The sequence below is a fragment of the Neopsephotus bourkii genome, unplaced genomic scaffold, assembly GCF_033783945.1.
Source record: "Neopsephotus bourkii isolate Nb327-2 ecotype Australia unplaced genomic scaffold, CSIRO-AGI_Nbou_v1 NB_357, whole genome shotgun sequence".
Taxonomy (NCBI): Eukaryota; Metazoa; Chordata; class Aves; order Psittaciformes; family Psittacidae; genus Neopsephotus; species Neopsephotus bourkii.
In genome coordinates, this window is record NW_026900863.1 from 2,238,017 (window position 1) to 2,259,783 (window position 21,767).

A 21,767-nucleotide genomic window follows, 5' to 3' on the forward strand; every position below is an offset into this window, starting at 1 on the left:
AAGGTAATCACTTCAGTCCCACTCTCTTTACTTGCCATGGTGTAGAGGACATGGAAGTGAGTGATCGGAAGGCAGCTTCTCCTGGAGACCTGCAGTACTCATGAGTGGCAAGTTTCTCGGTGTCACCTTCCACACCCTGACACACTGTAGAGACACTGTCCCTTTATCTGGGTCTCATCTCGATACAAAATTCTCTCTTTCTAGAATAAAGTACCTCCCAGCTCCTGTATGTGGTGGTCAACCTTGCAGTCCCTTTGTTCAAGTGTCCCATGGAATATTGGGTGTTAGATGCAAATTCTCTACATGCTTCCAAACCATTGCAGAGACTCAATGTTATCCTTTTTAATGGTTGCTCAGTGTGGATTCTCCGACTGCACCGGGACATGCCAGCATATGACTTGCTTTTGCCTATAAAGTTCCTCACCATACTGTCATAAAGCTGCATAGAAAGGAAGCTAACTGAATCAGTAGACTGTAAACTGTTTCTTCAGACAACATTTGTTCAAGTACTTATAAAGACAAAAAGCTAGAGTTCACTTACAAGCTGGATACAAATGAGAAATACCTTTTTTTGCTTTGTTGCTTTACAGGTCAATATGGTACTCAACTTCTGAAAGAACCCCTGTTCTGCAAACCTCTCCTCTGGAGTCAAAACTCAAAAGCAGTAACTCTATTTGAACATCATAGCCCCCTGAAAGAGGGACTGAGCAGAAATAAATCCATTATTAAAATAAATGTAAAAACAAAAGCAAAAAAGCCCAAGCAACTTTGACATGACCAGCCTAGACCTAGCTAGATAATACAGTGCCAACCACCTGCTGTAAGGTAGCTGCTCTCCTTGCCTTGCCCCTAAGTCTCATTAAGCAGTCAGCAATTGTGGTCCAGCTAACAGAGATGTATGTCTGTTACCTGGAACTTGTCTATAGGAAAGCCATTCTTAGCTCCCACTTTTGATCTGCATTTGCTGGGTTCAATTTCTGGAACACCAGAGACTGGCACAGCAGAAGGATTTACTAGATGGTGCTGGGTCTCAGGCTAAACAGCTCCCACAGTAGTTTTTTTTAGTGTTCCTTTACTTTGCTATAGTGCTTTAGGAATTTAGTAAACCTGGAAGCCATGTTCATTCCTCTCTTCATTCTTCTCCCAGGTCAGAGGTCTTGCTATGGTTCATAAATCTGTTCAGCCCTTGTGAAGCTTGTATGTAGGTTGAACAGTAATCTGCTGCCTTCAGTGGTCTGCCACTGCAATATGCATTGCCAAGATATGACACCAGAACTGACTTTGGACAAATGAAAGAACCTGTCATTTAACCTCTGGGATGAAATGAACGCAGTAAATGTTAACACACTTGCAACCTAAAGCCACAAAGTTTAATCTACAATCCTCTGCTAGGGTTATTCTACAAGCTATGTAACAGGAATACCACTTGTAGAATAAGAAAAATGACAGAGGTTCTTGGACAGATTTTGGCATTTCCAAGACTGTCACTAGGACTGCAGAAGAAACACATAAGCAAGAATGCAAGCAAGTGTAGGTTAAAAGAAGCTGGCAAGCTACTGCTGTAATAAATTGTTCTTCATTAATCTTTCTGCTATGGGATTATAGGCTGTCTTCAGTGAGCAACAGAAAGAGAATCAAGCTGCTCTTCCATAGAAAACAGAGCAGCTCATCTAAAAGAGGTCTGCTATGCTTATTCATCAGACCTTATTGCTGTAGGGTGAGACACAAACCAGCCCACTCTAATTTTATATCCAGGTGGTTTCAGTTAATGTGCAAACAGCTCAGTCACCTGGGGTTCCTGACTGCTTACTTCCCCTGTGTGAAGCAGATGGCCCCTACTCCAGGACAGAACTGACTGTTAAAAGTCTGTAGAAGGAATGAAGAAAGATTGGTTGAAGTAATGGAAAAATCAAGCTCCATTTCATTTCTGTGGACAGAGAGGTTGCACAAAGACAACCATGTATCACACACCAGCAGTGCCAAAAAGTGGATAGATGTCTTCAGGAGTAGTTATGGCAACACTAAAGCAAGTTAAGAACAAGCGTATATCTCCTGGGTGAAGTTTGAATAAGCAAAAAACCTAAACGTGGTTTTGGTGATGTGATTCTGCCCTTACTGATACTTGAACAAAACAGACAATGTTCTTAACACAGGTCTTTGCTGACCAATGAATACTACAGACTTTTAAGTCCTGTAGGCTGCACACATGTAGGAGCATGAATTAAGTGGGAAAGATCAGACAAACATCCCTCTAAGAGTTGTCTGTCTGCCTTTGGATAGTTATTTTGGAGTAATGTTAATATTCCCTGATGCATGAGGAAAGGTGATTTGATAACAGCCTGTTACACATGGACTAGGAGGGGATTATGGTAAGGGATAATGCCCAAATGGTCTGGCATCAAAAGCCACCATTTTGCCCAGTGATGCTCAACACATAGGTATCCCAGCTGCAGTCTGTGTACACACTCCTTTCACCCACCCTTACGGTATTCACATGTACATACTCACCAGAGGTGTTCTTCTAGAGCATGGCAAGAAACCAGTAAAGGATATCTGAGGAGTCAAACTCTTGGAGGCAGATGCAGAACTTGGTTTAGTTACACAGCTGCTTGGTTGAGAGACCTTCCCCTGCTACTTGAAGTTCCAAACAGGATTTGAAGACAGACTTCAGGCTTGGTTCCTCTTGCTGTAGAGCAAACATTACCCTGGTGCAGAGAGAGTCCTGTACTACTAGGATCTAGGCTGTTGGTTCTCTACTGCAGACTTTTTTCAGTTCCTCTTCATAAAATAGACAAATTGGTATGCTTCCCTTGAAAGTTATTTGAGTTTCTGGGCACAAAAATATGCAGATTTGAAAGGGTTTTGAACTTGCATCTGCAATGCCTGCCTGTCCTGGACCAGGTCACAAGCAATGCGCTTATATTGCTCTTACTTTGAAAGCAACTCAATTTTACCTCCAAATGTAAATTTTCAAATGGGCTTCTTTTGTGCCATCTACAGGCTTATGCAGAGCCCACACAGACTGTCAGGAGTCACACCAGATCAAGTCAAAACTTTACAACATCTGCACCACAGAATATTGTGGTGAGATGCCCATGGCAGGTTGGCGAGGGGAGTCACTGAACTAGATGAACAAAATTGCTTCAAGCTTGCTGGGGTACTGTTTGAGTAAGGACCAGAATGGCTGTGTCCATAATACTTGTAAACCCTCATCTTTCTTATAAACCAGATTCTTCTTACCGCAAGTTGGTGTGCATAAAAGATGACTTTGCCTATTCACAATGTAAACAGTAAAGAAAATTAGGACTGAGTGTTGAAGTGCAGGTTTAAGGCTCCACTAAGGGAGCATTTAGACACCATCTAAAGTGGTCAAGCAGGTAACCCTGGTTGCCCTTTAAGTACTGTTAACTGTTCCATCAATCAAGTTTAACAAGATCATCTGAAAAGTTAAAACCCATGGAAGAACATTCCCTCACTAAACATCTAATTACACAAATTTGGGGAATCTACAAAGTCTACTATATGCAATAGACATCATCTACAGGAGGGAGTCCTAACACAAGTTATCTCTAGTATCAAAGAATTTACTGGAGAAGTATCAAAGATGGGTACAATTTTTACTTTTCCTCACTATCTGCTGCATGCCACCACCAGGGCTGAAATCCTGGCTAGAATGGAATCTGGGTCTGAGCTGTTACAGCTTTATTTCTGTAATATCACCTCAGTACAAACACACATGTTCAGAAAAAAAAACACACTAAAACATTCTGAAAAGACACTACTTATACTCCCATGTAAGATATGTTCAATGCTTGTGGATCTGTACAGAACTTTGTCAGATCTAAGAGAAACAAAGACAATTTTTATCTGTAGATGTTCCTGTTTAGGAGGAAGAAGTGAGTTTCGGTTTTGAAGCTTTTGCTTGAGAACACAGATTAAAAGGAATGTGCCTGGCAGCACACACACCTACACAACTGCATAAGGATCACTGTTCTGTATGTGTGGTCACATGCTTATATGTCTAATCGGTCTATTGTAACTACTATGACCCAGTAGCAGAGAATCTGCGCTGATAACATCATGCATAGCACTTGTTGAGGTTTATACAAAGTTTCCTTGGAGTCATACAAAAACTTAGTTCTGCTTCCAAACACATGGACACATTTTGAGTCTCTTCATCAAGAAGGATTTCCAAATTTTTTGAGTCTGGTTTTGCCCAAACAATTCTTCCCTAACCTCATTAGTGCAAGTCAGCCCTAGTGTGGGGGATGTCATGAAACAGAGTAAATGTTGTTCAAGTCTTTAGTATAACCATATTAACACAGTTGTGTCTCACAAATTCTCTGGACCTACAGATCGGGCAGTTTTGCCAAACTCTTTGGAGAAAGTTGCACAAATTCCTAGTTATATAAAAAAAAATAAAAATTAAAACAACACTGTTGTCAAGTTGTTCTTTGTTTCACTGACACCACAAATTGTACTGAAGACAGATGTAGGTCAAACTTCTTACCAATGAACCTTAGTAGTGACCAGTGAACCTTCTGGGTGCAGTTCCTCTAGGGGATCATTAATTCAGACTCTGTAGTAGCTCACACTTGGACTTCCTTTTAGCATAGATTAAGTTGCTACTGCTGAGAGATTATGCATGATTTTGCCAGTATACAAAGATGATGGAATACTGTTTAAGATAGTCTGTTCTGATACCAATAAATGCATTCCAGGTCAGCTCCAAACTGGAATAGAGACACAGGAATAATCCAAACCCAATGTCATCTACAACTGCCTTCTTCCAAATAACCTAAAAAATATCCATAGGTTCACACTGTTCTGGTGTTTTTGTGTTTGGTCTTTGTCTCGGTGATGCATATGTAACATTTAGCCTACAAATAGTAATTTGTTTTTAATGGAGAAATCAGATAAAGATGTAAGCAAGTGAAGATATATTTTACTGATGCTAGTGCTGAATCCTACTATAGTTGTATACCAAAGCCCTGGCTGACCAGACTGCCTGCTCTTCAGAGATCACTAACTTTGGCCAGGCTGAAATCTCCTTATGAACAGAAGTATCTAGAACATCTGTCAGGTTGCTCTAAAACCTTGTGCTCTTCCAAGTCACCTTGCAGAAGTTCACCCAGAAGCAGAACGAACAGCTATGAGTAACTGTCACTGACATATGCTTTATCTGTTACCCCATGAAACTGTTTACTTTGACTACATGCAAATAATTTGAATTATTTACCACTAGTGTTACTTTACTCTTGCAGGCATCAGGCCAGTATTTAAACATGTACAGCCTCTCACAGCAGTCATGCCCTGCAGTCCTTCCTGCAGTAGCCCACACGTGCTCCTTACCAGGCTCCCTTGTCTAGCTCTGTCAAACTGCACATTAGTAAGCAAGAGATTCACAGAATAATTTCCAGAAGGACAAAAAACCCATCAGGTGTGTCAAATCTCTGACATTCAGAAACCATTTGGGGAAAGCAGCACACGCTGACTTAAGCACTAAAGTATGGATGCTTTAATTAATCCAGGGTGAATTTAATTGCTTTAGTTAAGTGGAAATCGGGTTAAAAATGATGCAGAGCATGCTGGGGTGTGTTAAAAACATGACATATGAGTTGGATGAATCGATAAATTAAAAGCGCACAGATGTTTTAATTAAACCCAGGAAAGTTAACGAAGATCACTAGAGACTTTTAAGCCTATGATTAATTCAATTCATTTACAATACCTGTAGAGATATGGGGATGTCTCCATTTGGGGAGTTACTGAAGTTCTCAATCGATAAGTACTTAAGCAGCTCTCCAAAAATAACGGCAAGATTTCTCATAGAAGTGAGTGTACAGCATTAATTGCACACTGAATATTTATATTCTTCTGAAGAGTCAGCAAACTTTTGCTTTGGCCAAAATTTATCAAAAGGATCATAGTTTTTCTCATTGCTCCCAGTGTAACCTTATCTGTCAAAAGGACAACACTTGCTATTCCCTCCTCTACCATTCTGCAAAGGATCTATTTCTATTAGATAACTGCTTTGCTTATGGCTGTTACCAAAAAATCTATGTAAGAAATATGAATATGTCTTCCCACACAATCTATCTAGCAGCAATTTACAGAACCACAGCAAATCCTTAAAATGATCTCCTTGGGGTTGGTCACTTGTACAAGAAAATTTTGCTTCACAAATAGACCGTTATTTTCAATAACAATAATAATGCAGTCTGCAAGAATAGGGAAAATAAAAATTAACCAAATGTCAAGACATATTAGAACTGATTTAGTGGTGGACTGAAAGGGCTGAAGCTCTATTACAGCCAGTGTGAAGATGAGTTCAGGCAATCTAGCTAACCATCAACAACAATCTGAGTCTTGGTTCTCTAAACACACTAGAGTCCTGAGGGGAAGAGGAAGAAGCCACTGTACTGTCTTGCCGGAAGAGCCACAGCTGAACATAAAGAAAGTGGTATAAACCAAACTACACATTGGAGGCAGAGAGGAAAGAGGACATCTGAGTTCAGCTAGACACTTGAAAAATCAGCTAGCAGTGCCAGGCTTCAAATGTCTTGAGGAATTTTTCTTGATGGTACATTCAGGACTTGACACTCCCATCAGCCCGTTTGCTCCCCCTCCACTATTATAGAAGGTCTGCAACTTTCACTACCTACATTAGGAAAGATTGTAGTTCTTCATGCAGTACACTAAGATAATTTGAAATACAGTAGCTTGATTTGCAGGCAATCTGGTTAGGGTCCTCCCTATTGACTGCATCGTGAAAGAGCAGCACAGTTCAATTTCTTTTTCATAGGCATCAGTGCATTCAAGGAAATGGAAGTTACCTTGCACCAGTTCTGGTTCACCATAGGAGAGTGTGACTGATCAGTTTGCCATCTAACTTGTGCTTTTGAAAATGAAGACATAAAAAATTAAAAAATGGGTGGGGGGAATTCTTTTCAACTCTGCATGATACATGGGACTGGAGGAAAATTGTGAAATCCCTGTTTTAGATATAAGCAGAAAGGTTGATACAATTACAAGAGCATGCAGAGAAATAAATTTTACTTTCTACCAACAGATGGAAATAAACAGATGTTGAAATCCACTACTGTCATAGATGAGGCTATAGATCTTCATTTGTATGCCTTGATAACTTCATCACTAGAAAAACTGAGGAGAAACGGAAAACTAGGCTATTTCAGAGGTTTCAAATGGTGGAAAAAGCCAGTGAGGAATCAAAGAGCTGATGCTTCAAGCTCACAAAAAACAGCAGTAAGGACAAACACCAAATACAAGAATTATCCTTCCAAACATGTGTTGCGATTCACAACAGAGAAGCATTAAGAGCATGAAGCTATTTATGCATCCAGAAAAAGAAATGAAAAAATGAGATATGCTTTTGGTAAGATTTTATACTCTTCCCAGTGAATGGTGTAAAAAAACTATTACTTCTCTGGTAATGATTTAGCTCTGGCTAAATATCAACGCAGTAGATGTAGGACTGCACTCACAAGCTACAGTATTCAGGGTATTTAAAACTCAGACTGCTTAGGTCTCATTTTAGTTACTACTATTCGCTGTATTAAATTTACCAGAAAAGATTTAAATCATAACATAATGAATTGCACAGTTCCACATCGGCTGCAGGTGTTTAAACATTCTTCTACATTTGAATTAGAAATATTTTTTGTTTGTATGAGAAGGCAGCTAACTGAATTTAATCTCACCCAAATAGGGACTAAGTATAGGGAAAGATCTAAATTACAGGTTCAAATCTAGATATAATGTAGATATGAAAAAAGTCATGCATGTGGAAATCTGAAGCAGTGATTCAAGGCTGTTTCTATTATTCAGGGATGGCAAATGTCTAAAGATCTCTAACAGCTGTATTTCTATTACGTGATTTACAATACTACTTAATCATAGTTGTTTCAATGACATTTACCATCATCACAAGGACTCCCAGATGATCCCAAAACAACTGCAAAGACAATCTCTTAGAACTTAATGAAATAAAGAAATACCAGTACAAATCCATGTAGACAGTGCAAACTAAAAACAAAATGTAGATTGCAACACAATTAAATGAGATAACCAATTAAACACAAAACCAAATTACAATGCACACATCACAGTGAGCACAATTCAGCTCAGCAGGCTACAGTTAGAGCAGGGAGATTCTTAGCCACCAATGGAAGTATTATAAGATTGAAAGAAGGATTTTTGGCTTGCCAGAAACTAAGCAGCTCAATGGTTTGTGTCCTGCACGTATTTGTATGCATGTCCACCTCCTTGCTGCACTGGGAACCTTTTGAAATATGCTGTTTATTGAAAACCTATTGAAACAGAAAACATTTGTGCAAATAGATGTGCTGTTGCTGCACATGTATAAGAAGGGAAGATAAAGTGAAGTAACTGATAATAGAGCGGGCTTTGAAAGTAACTTGAGAGATCAAATGAATGTACTCAGCTTTTAATAAGTATGAAAATATTACTATAATGCTGTTGAAGAAATATCTATTAATAAGATTTTATTGTGTTTTCACATGCTTTCCATCTTGGACATAAGCAACACAAACTTCCTTATCATACTAAGCCCATAAATAGTGGTTGCAACCTATAGACCTTGGCTACAGTTTTACCTGTGGCTCTGTCTTTGGGTTCTGACCAAAGAATTTCTACAAGTTGGGTAATGAATGATCAGATGAAGATGCACCAGGGTTCACTGAAATTAGACTTCTTTTTGCCTATCATGTTTTGACCAGCAGTAGCGTTAGTATCTTTTCTCAGTTATTTCCTTCCTCCATCATTACAGAATTCATAGAATCATAGAATAGTTAGGGTTGTAAAGGACCTTAAGGTCATCAAGTTCCAACCCCCCTGCCCTGGGCAGGGACACCTCACACTAAACCATGGCACCCAAGGCTTCGTCCAACCTGGCCTTGAACACCACCAAGGATGGAGAATTCATAACCTCCCTGGGCAACCTATTCCAGTGCCTCACCACCCTAACAGGAAAGAATTTCCTCCTTATATCCAATCTAAATTTCCCCTGGTTAAGTTTTAACCCATTACCCCTTGTCCTGTCACTACGGTCCCTAATGAAGAGTCCAACCCCAGCATCCCTATAGGCCCCCTTCAGATACTGGAAGACTCCTATGAGGCCTCCATGAAGCCTTCTCTTCTCCAGGCTGAACAGCCCCAACTTTCTCAGCCTATCTTCATACAGGAGGTGCTCCAGTCCCCTGATCATTCTCGTGGCCTCCTCTGGACTTGTTCCAACAGTTCCATGTCCTTTTTATGTTGAGGACACCAGAACGGTACACAATACTCCAAGTGAGGTCTCACAAGAGCAGAGTAAAGGGGCAGGATCACCTCCTTTGACCTGCTGGTCACACTCCTTTTGATGCAGCCCAGGATATGGTTGGCTTTCTGGGCTGCAAGCACACACTGAAGCTGGCTCATGTTCATTTTCTCACTGACCAACACCCCCAAGTCCTTCTCCTTGGGCTGCTCTGAATCTCTTCGCTGCCCAACCTGTAGATGTGCCTGGGATTGCTCCGACCCAGGTGTAGGACCTTGCACTTGGCATGGTTAAACTTCATGAGGCTGGCATCAGCCCACCTCACAAGCGTGTCAAGGTCCCTCTGGATGGCATTCCTTCCCTCCAGCGTATCAACCAAACCACACAGCTTGGTGTCATGGGCAAACTTGCTGAGGGCGCACTCAATCCCACTGTCCATGTCAGCGACGAAGATGTTAAACAAGACCAGTCCCAACACTGATCCCTGAGGGACACCACTCAATACTGATCTTCAGCCGGACATCGAGGCATTGACCACAACTCTTTGTGTGTGTCCATCCAGTCATTTCTTTATCCACCGAGTGGTCCATTCATCAAATTGATGTCTCTCCAATTTAGAGACAAGGATGTTGTGTGGGACAGTGTCGAATGCTTTACGCAAGTCCAGGTAGATGACGCCTACTGTTCTACCCCAGTCCATCAGTTCTATAGCCCCATCATAGAAGGCCACCAACTTGGGCAGGATTCCTTGGCATTCCCCATTTTTTTTCTTCATACTTCTAGCTTTTAGCTTTCTCCTACAGAAATAAGTCTACCTTCTTAGCTGAAACTCCATCCTGAAAGCTTTTTGAGAAAAGAAGTCATACATAATGTCAAGTTCGTACACTGCAACATGAATTTAGAAACACATGAAAGGGCAATGCAATACAGTAGCACAAATGTGGTTGTCTGTTTGCTGCTGTTTTCATATAGAAAAGTCATGAAGTTGCTGTGGTAGATATATCTAGTATATTTAACAACATAAAATAAATATCTTAAAAAAATTCTAAAACATTTTTGCTGCCTTGTAAGGGCACAACTGTAACAAAGGAAAAGAGGGAAATTCTAAACAACAGGAGCATCCCTACTTGCAATGATTCAGGACAACCTTTCTGTAGATAAATTCTTTGTAACCCTGAATTCAATTCTGGAATCAACAGAAGCTATAAAAGCTTTAACAACAATGAGAAGATCATATTTAGCTTGCTGAAATCTGTATTTTTAAAGTACATTTTTTTCAAGTATTCACAATGCTAATAGTAGCTCCTTGGTCTTTATTTCCACTTTATAAATATTCCCTTAAAAGAATGCAGAGGATATAAAGCACCTGCGCAGCCAGTCTAGAAAGTTTTCTGAGTACTTTTATGTTACCAGCCTGTTACTAATAGCACACACCTTGCTAACATCTGCTAAACCTCACATTTCATCTACAATGTACTGGGACAGGTACGTATTTTTAAAGAGCAATGAAATGTTGTGTGCTGAACCACTTATTGTAACAGAAATTTAACAAGGTGTCTGCTGCAAAATTCTGGAGTCCAGACTCTTCAGTCCCCTGTTTTTACCTCTAATCTCCCACAGTTCATGGGATTGATGAGGAAAGCTGCAGACTAGAAATGATGGTTCCTGTATCCTGTTCCCTGTTGCACTCCTGACTGTGCGCTTGGAGGCCCTTTTGGAGCCATCACCACTAACAATCAGAAAGAATTCAGCCTGTGACGCTCTCAGTTCTTGGCTCCTGTTTAAATTGCCAATTAGAGTGGTGGATTTTGTGTTGGCTTTACTTGTCTACCTGACACTGGATCAAAGCTATTATTTCATGCAGGCAAGCTAGCAGCTGATGGACAGCAGTGACTGTCAATCATTGTCAAAACAGGTTACATGTCCATTTATTTATCCTGCAATTATTTTAGGCACACTTGATAGCGCAAAACCTTATTCAGAGTGTGCTGCAGTTCCATAAAACTAAGCAAACTGAGGGCAGACAGGCAAGCACTGCCCTGTACACAGAACTCAGTGGAAGGCAAGTGAGAACATGATCGGTTTGCCAGAAATGAGAAATGTCTGCTAATACGAGGCTGGAAAAAGAAGAAGAAAATTTATAACAATGGCATGTTGAGGTACTGAGTCTGAGAGGTGGGGACTGATGGAGAGGAACCCTGCCAAAGACAGCCCTGTCTGTTCACGTAGCAAGCTCATGCTCCCACCCACTGTGAGAGAAGATTTGAGTAACAAGCCAGGGCTGTGCTGTTGCTGCAGCACCTTCATAAGTTGGCACACATACACACACAAACACACCAACCTCAAAACCAGACCCTCCCAGAAAAACATACTAAGAGAGAAGCTGAACATGCTGAATTTTGTCAACTGCAAGGAAGGATGTAGCTATGTGTGGGTGACAAGTCATGAATGCAGCATTTCCAAAGAAAAAGCACACTTTTAAAATCCTTTTTTGTTTTTGAGTACAGTGTGATGAGACATGCTACGATTATGAACACATGAAGTGCTTGCCAATGAAGTTGTTATTTCTCTTATTTCTGTTTTCCCCCTATCCTGCTACTTCTCAGCCCTCCCCTGCATTCTTGCTCTGTCACAGTGGTCAATACCATTATTCTACCTATCATTACGGTTCAAAATCAGGGGGTTATTTTTGACTCATCTGTTTCCTCACCTCACATTCAGGCTTTGACAAAGTCTTACAGATTTCTTCTTCATTGCATGTCACAATTATTACTCTAGCTTTCAGGAAATCAAACCTACATTAAATCAGCACCTTTTTCTCCAGCATTGATAAATTCAGCCTTCTTCAATTGTGTCTGTGTGCAACAGTGCTGCAAAAATCATGTTGTTAATCTGTTAATCCATCCATCAAATGGGGCTCTTCTTTCCCAGTCCTGTTTCAGGTCCTTTCCTCTTGTCACATGGAACGTGAGCTTCATGCTGTAACTTCATTTACAGAACAGCTTTACCCCAGACTGCTCACTGCTAGAATTATGACTTCAGCCTCTTTGTGATTTACAATGCTTTTGAAAGTCAAATTGAAAAAGTGCTTTTTAGAAGAGCACTTTTTTATGCTCTGTCTCCTCTGGAGGCCCCGTTTGCCCTCCATCACCTGCATGATGATATCTATCTGCCCCATTATCCCTCTTCAAACCTTCCTTTAACCACAGTGTTCCCCAAAACATACAAAAGTCACACTGCTAGTGTGCTTATGACACTGGGTATCACATTTTTTTCCTTTTATCTCTACTTCTGTCAACTAGCTCCCATTCATTCCCCTTCAGCTTGTATTAACACGGTAAATTCCTGGAGGTAGGCACTGGTTTTACTTATTTGTTTTGCTTGTGAAGCACTAAGCACAATAGATTAGCTTTAACAAGTGCTATTACTCATGACAATCTTTAACAAGTGTTATTACTCATGACAATCTCTATAATACCATAAAGATGGCATTTTTCCTGTACTATTGTTCCTTTTGTCTGCCAAACTAATCTGCTTTGGGTACTTTAATACAACATATTTCACTTGTCTCATCTATAATCAGTTATTGCACAAGTTTGCAGTGAGTCACCTGAATAGTACAAGACACATTCACCAGTTTGACTGTGTCACAGAAGACCCTAAGTGCTGCCTCACCACGGGTCCCATCGCTCCTGTCAGGCTACAAACATGTGCAGGAGAGGCAAAGGAGAAAGGCTATTCATTATCAGCTCTCACCTTTCCCTTCAGACTCCAGTGACTTCAGTCTGCTTGCACTATTTTCAGTTCTTAAAATTTCCAGCCAAGTTATAAAGGCAAATATTGTTTTCCTTAGTCACAGACAGAGGAAATATTATCTCCTTTACATTACCAGCATATGCCGGACACTTTTCATTCACATGGACCACACATTCTACAGCAATGAACTGAGTACTGAATCATTTGTCAAAATGCACTCCAAAATTCATGTTTTACCCATTGGAAAAACTCCCAGAACATCTTATGCCACTAGGAGCATTCTGCACATGGCACTAAGAGAATAGCTTCAAACAGGGTATTCAATGAACTAAACCCCCTTATTTTATGCACCACTGCCCAAGCAATAAGGCTCTGAATAACCTCAGAGAAAGAAGAGTCCCAAACAACTGAAATTTGAATAACAACAACTGAGAAAAAGCAGGAGTTGCTACTTCTAGCAATTATACCTTACTTACCTAATAACTGTCAGCTTTTTACAGTTTTATGCAGAGATTAACAGCACACACATAACAAAGGAAATGGCAGTGGTAGGAACTCTTATTGTGCTGCGGGCAATCATCAGAAACAGCAAATCCATTAGAATAAATTCAAAAATATATAGACTACACTTTACAGCTTAGTAACTATGTCAAACTAAATAGATGTTGTAAAAGAAAGAAAAAGAAATTTAAAAAAACCTACCCTTCTTTTTATACTTATTAAAGTGGCGCCGTCCTTTGCCAGTAAGCCAAAAACAAACAGAATGAAAATAAAAGAATGAAAAACCCACACAAGGAGAACAGGAAAAGAAACTGCGAATAACATAAATCTGAATATTAAGAGCTTTAAAAGTCAGATAAAAAAGTTAACTGATTAAACATGGCACAAATTTCTGGTTTAAAAAAAACCAAAACCTTCAATCCATTTAGATTCAAATATTAAACATGTTTCTTATTACGTTGCATAATCAATGGGAAGTATCTGTTAAATGGCAAGTTCGTGGCATTTGACTTGACTCAATTTTTTTCCTTCTGCTACAAATGAGATACCATCTCTTAACAGGCTCTGCTCATCATGTCAATGCAGAAATCCCATGTGATGGTGCATCGCTTCACCTTTTCCGATTAGCTAAATATGCTCATGATGCAAATCCTAGTATTTTAAAACGCAAAATTGAAGGAGTCTCTCAGCACATTTGCAAATCAGTATCAGACTGTAGCTTTGTTAAAGGAGTGGAAGAGTTGCATGACTTTCAAATATATTATGAGATGGGATGAAATTGTAGCCAACTCTGAGTCACTTCTAGGAACCCAACTCATTGTAACACTGAACCCTACAGATGGGGAAAAGCAGGACATGACAAAGGATGCCTGCTTGCAGATTTACCACAGAACTTAGCAGCTGAAAGACCAAACTATTATTAGACATTAATAGTGGAAACACTAGGAAGGACATCTTGATATACTTGGGTGGTTATGCCATAGAGGTTGCAGGAAAATAGAGATGAATATAAAAAAGGGACGACACACCAAAGTAACATAATCATAGCTGCTTGTCTGATTCTTTAATCGATCCTTGGCCATAGCATCTCTTTGTATCAGTAACTTACAGATAATCATGGACAGGAGGTTACTCACAGTGCAGTTCAATTTACAGCAAATCTTCCACTGGCTTTAACTGTACACATTTTCTCCATCAGGATACATCTCCACACACTGCATTATCTTTTGATTATCAGACTTTCTTTTTCTTTAAATGCCGTGTTTTGTCCACATGAGATTAAAATGTATGATTACCTTTGTGTGTGCATGATGGAATTCTTAATTAGGTTAAACTCCAAATGATTTCACAGGCAATCTTGCCTGAGCAAGGATGGAATAAATCTGTTGATATTGGCTACCTGAGAATAAGCTATTTCCACAGATAAGGATGAGAAATAAAGCCTCCCAGTATTCTGCCAAGAGTGTTTGAAAGGGTGAAATTTCTTTCATCTCAATCAGGGTATGAAAACTTATTTCATCCTGTGGATTGGTCCAAAAGTTCATCTCTAGTAATTTTCATGGTATTTTCCTGGAACTAATGGATCAGAAGTCAAATCTGAGCTGTCTTTTATAGATTTCTTTCATTTTTATCTTTTAGAACTACATGAATGGAGTAGAATAGCAGGGGGAGTACCTGCACACTGTCTGCAATAAGTTTGCAGACAACTTCTTGCAAGATTCATTGCTCCTGATGCCCTCAAGAGCAGCCCTGTAACAGGAGACTCACTGCTATAAAAGATCATGCTTCATATCTATCAAACCTGGGTTTCACCCTATGTGAAGCTCTTGTACTGCTGTGTTACTGCATGAATCAAGTTCTAAAAGCTGTCTGAGGAACTCGTGCACATTTTCTCCACAATATTCTATTTAAGTCTTGCCTCAAATTATTTTTCAGTGGAGAACTGAGACAGTGAAAGATGTGTTGTTAGGGAAATAATAATTAAAAAAGTCAGATGGAAAGACTTGTGACAGCTTAAATATAACTGTAACATGATGGTAAATGTATATTAAACATGTGTCCATACATACAGCATTCCAGAAAAAGATTTAATTCTCTCTCTCATTTTACTGTGTTTTGCTATGCAGCCAATTCCAATTCTGATTTCTGTCTTCCGAAACTGCTCTCACATATAATCTGCATTCAAATATGCAGAAAAATCTGTGGACATTAGAAGAGGCCTGACAGTGCTGTGAAATGGGTGAGGCATACAGCCCTTACACCCAGCTCAGCAGTACCCTTCTGGGTATATCTCACAGCATAAGGATGTGTTTCTGTGCAAGCACGTAGCTGCACAAGAATTCTGTCAACACAGCTTTTTTGTCAGTTTATGTAGCTTTTCAAGCTTCTTTGTTCTTTAGAAATACCATGATGTCTGACAAGAAAACAGTAAGAGTTGAAAGAAGCTTCCAAGAAACCATTTCTGCTTTTGAGGAGAAAGAGACAACACACAAAGGACAAGCAGGAAGCAGAGGAAAGGAACTGAGGGGCAGGAGAAGCCTGGCAGATACAGTCTGACAAGTACCCTACAGAAAAGCTACTTATCTGACACAGCCTGAACAAGTACTTTCTAGCATTAACATAGAATACAGTGTTACATAGAGGCTCAGTACACAATGCAGGGCTGATCCACAACTCAAAATGCAAATGGCTTGATTTAATGGCCATGGATGTGTGAAGGGTGGCAGTGAAGCACACAGTCACTGCATGCATACTTTCACAGGTTAACACCACAGAAATGCATATAGCTGTCACTGTGTATTTATAGCACACATTATCATACCATTTACATTGTAATATACAAATATCTCCTCTATAGATTTGCCAAAGTGCTTTAATTTCTCAGGTAATCAAACAACATGCAAGCTAGTTGAAGCCTTCTTTAAAATGAGTAGGGCTAGTACTGAAATAACATCATTAGCTTTCCAAGGCCCTTGGGGTCTTTTCTTCTATTTATTTATATATATATATATATATATTATATTTATACTGGGGCATCTTCAAGAGCCAAACATGGAGACACAAAATGGAAATGACTCCCTGCAGTACTACTATAACAGCTATTGAAGGAGTATTTTATAGACACACATGGGTATGCTGGACGCCACCCTGCTACACCAGTGAAAGAGGTGGGGCACAACAAATTGTCCTCAGGACTGGGTCAGGAATCTAAGTAGAAATGAACACATTGCTAAGACCCTTTGAGGCATGTCAAAAAGCTTTCAAACAGTAGGTTTTCCTCCTTTGAACACTAACAAACCTATCCCTGTGAAAAATAATTATAAGCTTATGCTACTGATAGTATGCCTAAATCTCACACTAAGAAGGAAGTAAATTGTAAAATGTTCTGACGGCTCAGGAACAGCAGGGAATACAAGCTAGTAATTGAATTTAGACAACATATGTGCTGTATAAACTAAAGAGGTCCTCCTTCATGAATCTTTTCCCTGTGACTGCTATCCCAAACTATTAGAAAAACTTAGTAAATACATACAGCCAATCCATAGATGGCTTTTAGATTTCTATTTAATCCTTTATAATAACGCGTCTCCTAGGTTTAGTTGCTAAAATTTACAATCAACATTTAAGAAAAAGTCTATTTTTAGACTTTATCAGATCCTACTTCTTTTCCTAAAAAAGGTGACCTTCCTTTGGTCAAAGAGTAATTGTATATGCAAGAAAGATGCTATGTATTGGAAGTAAGGCTCAGTCAAGACAGAAAATACATTACATGCTATCAATGAAGATAATCAGTCTTCTGTCGCAAACCAGTTAAGGATTATCTGAAAGCATTGATAATTCATCCAGTTTTGCAGAAAATAAATCTTTTCTGCCATTTCTGCCTACTACCTTTGACACAAAATGATCTGTAGTTGTGGAACCTCAGTGGCAACGTAGCAATACTTCCACTCAATTGTATTTAACTAAGAGATCTAAGGAAAAAATGCATATTGATCTATTTGAATCTAGCTTGGACCCATGCTAACTAGCAGCCACTGAAGATCCATACATCACAGACACACACTGTGGCTATTTGTAAACACAGGGACAATGATACCTTTAGCACAATCTGCTCCATGAAATCCTGGAAAGCAGTGACAGACACCTGATACACACTCCCCATTCCCATGACAGTGACGTGGGCAGTCTTGCACTGAATCTGAAATACAAGCATCACAGGCACATTAGCTGGTTCCCATTTAGGCTACGGATTCTTCACTTAATTTTTCTTTATCTTGTCTTCAATACTTAGGAGAACAACTGCTAATAATATTAACACCTCAAAGTTCAGGTAGGGCAGAAACGTATCAAGCTTTATGGCAGCATGAGTAAGTGTAGAGGTCTAATAACACACTAAAGTCATATATGCTCTGGGCACTATTAGAGCTCGAAGTAGTCTAATAATGCTAAAGTCCTCTGTTCCAACAGGTAGACAAGATTGGCTCTTAAGACCTCTACAGCTATGTCTGAATTCATATTATGTAGCAAACATAATGCTTCATCAGGAAAATCGACAATCTCCCTTTTGCAATTAGACTTTGAACTTGCACAACCACTCTTCCATGTGAAACTGATTATCCCAAGGAGTATATCTTCCCTTCCTTCTACAGACATTTAAAGCCTCATTAATTAAGCTGACAGAAATATCTACTGAACATGACAAACAGGAGCTCTTTTGCTCCAGAAAATATTCTTTATCCTTAAAAAAAAATAAATAAAAACCGTGCAAGTTGCCATCCAACAGGATGAAGAAAAGGTCTGTAAAAACATCAGACAAGGTTTAACAGCATAGTTGAAGTGAGTGACTGAAGTGTTGATGACTTCAATAACCTGAGAAATCAGCACATCAGCTGTATCAAAATACTTCTTCTCCACAATTTCTGTTGTTATTTGTATAATACACACACTAATTCACATCACAGAAACCTAGAAATAAAATTCCAATTTTGAAATTAAGTTTTAAAATCACTTTCATTTGAAAGCTGTTAGATTTCAATGCAGCTTATTTTCAACACTGAATTATTGGAACAAAACTCTAACTGGAATGGTGTTAGTCTTCACTCTTACTCCCTGTTATTGTGGGACCTGTGGTCCCAAACTAAATGGCTCTGTCAGTTCCAGACACTAAACAAATGGCAGCTGCACAACACAGAAAATGAATTTTGGATTTGGAACTAGAAGAACCACACAAAGTATTTTTCTGTCAAATTAAACTGAAAGGAGAAGAAAGATTCAAGCACAATTTTAACCCTAGTTTCACAGTTGCAGGACGCTAAGTAAAACCACTGCAAAGTAAATGTTCAGAGAAGTCATCAACTTGGCCACTTGAAACGATTCATGTAAACAATGGAAAAAAACCCTGAAATGTAATGCTCAAAGATGCCAACATGTCTCATCAAGAAGCTTGTCTATAGGTTATTTTCATTATTTTGCTTCATGGCACAGAAAAGCATTTTCTGTGTATTCAAAATAATGATAAATTTAGTATTCTCTGGGTGTTAACATCATTTCTGTTATTCTTTCTCCTCTTCCACATCAGAAAAACTGGCACGTGTCTCAGACCCTTTGATAATGAAATGTCTGATACTAGGTGCGTGCAGGAGAACCTCTGAACCAGATAAACCACTATACTTTTCTCCACATTTCAGCCCAATTACTATTATTGCACTATCAAGTAGTCTACCTGACTATTAGACCTTTGATGCTCTTGAAAGCTGTAGCCTAGACCCGGCAACTCTTTTAAGGACAGCTTATCATAGGTGAAGGTTTTCTAAGCACAATAGATGTGTAACAGGATATAAGCACAAATGTTCTTGTTGGTTTTGAAGAAGCAGACAAAGTATTGTATGGGCAAATATGCAGATATATGTATATCCACATGCATAGCACCTACTAGCTCTTACAAAACCAGATGTAAGCCATGGAAGAATTTTTTCACCTTGACTGAGGTTAACAGAAACAATTACATTCATACTTGATGACAGAGTATTAACTGTCCTCCTGTACCCTTTGGGTCTTAAGCCAACAAGCTGAATTTTATACTAATGGAAAAAAATATAAGCTTCATATCATTACTCAGGTAAGACTGCAAAAGACCTCCAACCTTTTTCCACCAAGCTTAAAAACTCACTTGGACTTTTTTCAGTTTCTCTTCCCCTAAACTAACAGCTATTACAATTTTAGACAATCTAGTGCCATTTAACATTTCACCAGCCAGGACAGAATAACACAGAGACTATCACAGAATTTTTATGCCACTGTGACAAGATATTCAGCAAAGTTCATTAAGTGCTTCAAAGTTCAACAAACCTTCTAAGAAACCTGGAAGAACTTAGACTTGGTTTGATTTTCAGCTAAATGTAACCCTACTGCAGGCTTCTCAGATCATAGGCTATATGTTCTTCTGCTCTTGATTCTACCATGTTGAGGATATGACCCACTATCTGGTAGGTAGTGAGTAGTAAACTGTAAACCAGCATACAGCTAACTAACATTCTTGATTAATCTCTGCAAACAATAATCTCATTCGCAGATGTCAGTTTGTTGGGCTGTCTTTCTACTATGATTAAACAGCTCTCCTGTTAGATCCTCTTCCATAAAAAAGAATACTCTTTATTCCAGACAAAGAGGCTTCTCCAGAGAAGCAAACAGGAAGTATAAAATAGATAAAGGAGAGGAACAGTAACTCAGGAATGCTTCAACCCAGACTGAACTTAGATGTGAGTCTTGCTTTCCAGAACTAACCTAAAGATCTATGGGAATGCTAAAATCTTAAAAGAGAAATAAGCAAATTCAGATCATCACCCCACTGCAGACCTTTTGACATAGTATTGAGAAAAAAAAACCAACCCCATAACATAAGAATAAACAGGACTAATACTGAAGATCACAACAAAGTATTATGGCTTTAAGTAAGGCAAAGTATAAACAGATAGGAACAATGTTCAGGCTGTGGAGATACCTACCCAGAATAACTGTACTGAAAGAGACCACTTCTTTGTCCTTGCCATCATTGTAAAATGCCAGGTGCCACAAACCCACATCCAAGTATTGAACAAACACAGCCTCATTCTGAACAAGGGTCTGAATACTTCGACGTTCCCGTGGGGACTCCACAACACTCCATTTCTCTTTCCCATCCAAGCGCTCCATGAAATCGTACTGCAGCAGGAAAAAACAGGGGGGTGGGGGAAAGAAAAAGAACAAACAAACAAACCCCCAAACAAACAGACCTGTCAGCTCAACATTCCACACCATATTTTCTCTTCTACCTGGTCAGAAAGTGGTATTTCTGGAAGATACGTCAACATGAAACTAGTATTTACTGGTCAACATTGGCACACACAGAGATTCTGTGACTTTTGTCTTTCTTAAACAGTGCCATAGAGTCATGCATCTTTGCTCTGCATACGTGATCAAAATATGTACAAATGGTATTTCTTGACAGGTTGGGTTTTGAAAAAGAAATGGAAATCAGTGATATGATCCATCAATTTTTAGGTTCCTACACAGTTTTCGAAGCTGAAAACCTTTACCCTATGAGATACACACATTTTTCTAAGCAATTGCTACAATAAATTCTTGCTGCAAGAGGAACAGAAGCCTTGGATGTAGCTCCAGACATATAATTGAATGGAAGCCCCCAGAACGTCAAAACAAACAGGAACAGCCCAAACAAGAAATATGTTTGTCTAATGTTAGCACCCGATTAAAAGACACTGTACAAGCTTACATCACAGAGTAAGAGCTGCTTACCTGAGTTTGTATGTGGAACAAGTAGGATACAAAAACCAGAGGGAGCATGGAAAGGAATAACACAAATCAAGTGGCTGAAAGAATTGAACTTATATTAAGGAAAATTGAGAATTTCTGGTTGGATGGTTTCCAAGTAAGGTAGAACATTACATTAATCTTTGGAAAAGGGATCAAACAGAGTAAGTGATTATTTAGAGCATAAGAGGAATGGCACCATTAATGGCATGAAACTAAAAAAAAGAAAGAAAGAAATTTAAGATGAATGTCAGATAAGCTTCCCATCTATTAAGCTCAGTAAATAGCCTCCCAGTGGAGATGCCACCACACCACACAATTAAACAGGACTGGAAGAAATATTAGTTAATCTACAACAGGGAATAACTGCATAACAAAGCAGCTGGACTAGCTGTCCTAATAG

At 39.2% G+C, this 21,767-nt stretch overlaps 1 protein-coding gene across 2 annotated transcripts in view; it reads right to left on the minus strand.

Moving 5' to 3' along the window:
* The window catches only part of TENM2 (teneurin transmembrane protein 2), a 186,501-nt gene that overhangs the window by 92,768 nt on the left and 71,966 nt on the right, over positions 1-21,767 (minus strand). For both annotated transcript variants that reach the window (XM_061348443.1, XM_061348442.1), the window contains 3 exons: positions 20,560-20,755; positions 17,652-17,753; positions 13,757-13,789 (listed from right to left, as the gene is read on the minus strand). In XM_061348443.1, the coding sequence (XP_061204427.1) occupies positions 13,757-13,789; positions 17,652-17,753; positions 20,560-20,746 (322 nt within the window). In that variant the 5' untranslated portion in view covers positions 20,747-20,755. The remainder of the gene's footprint in view (positions 1-13,756; positions 13,790-17,651; positions 17,754-20,559; positions 20,756-21,767) is intronic.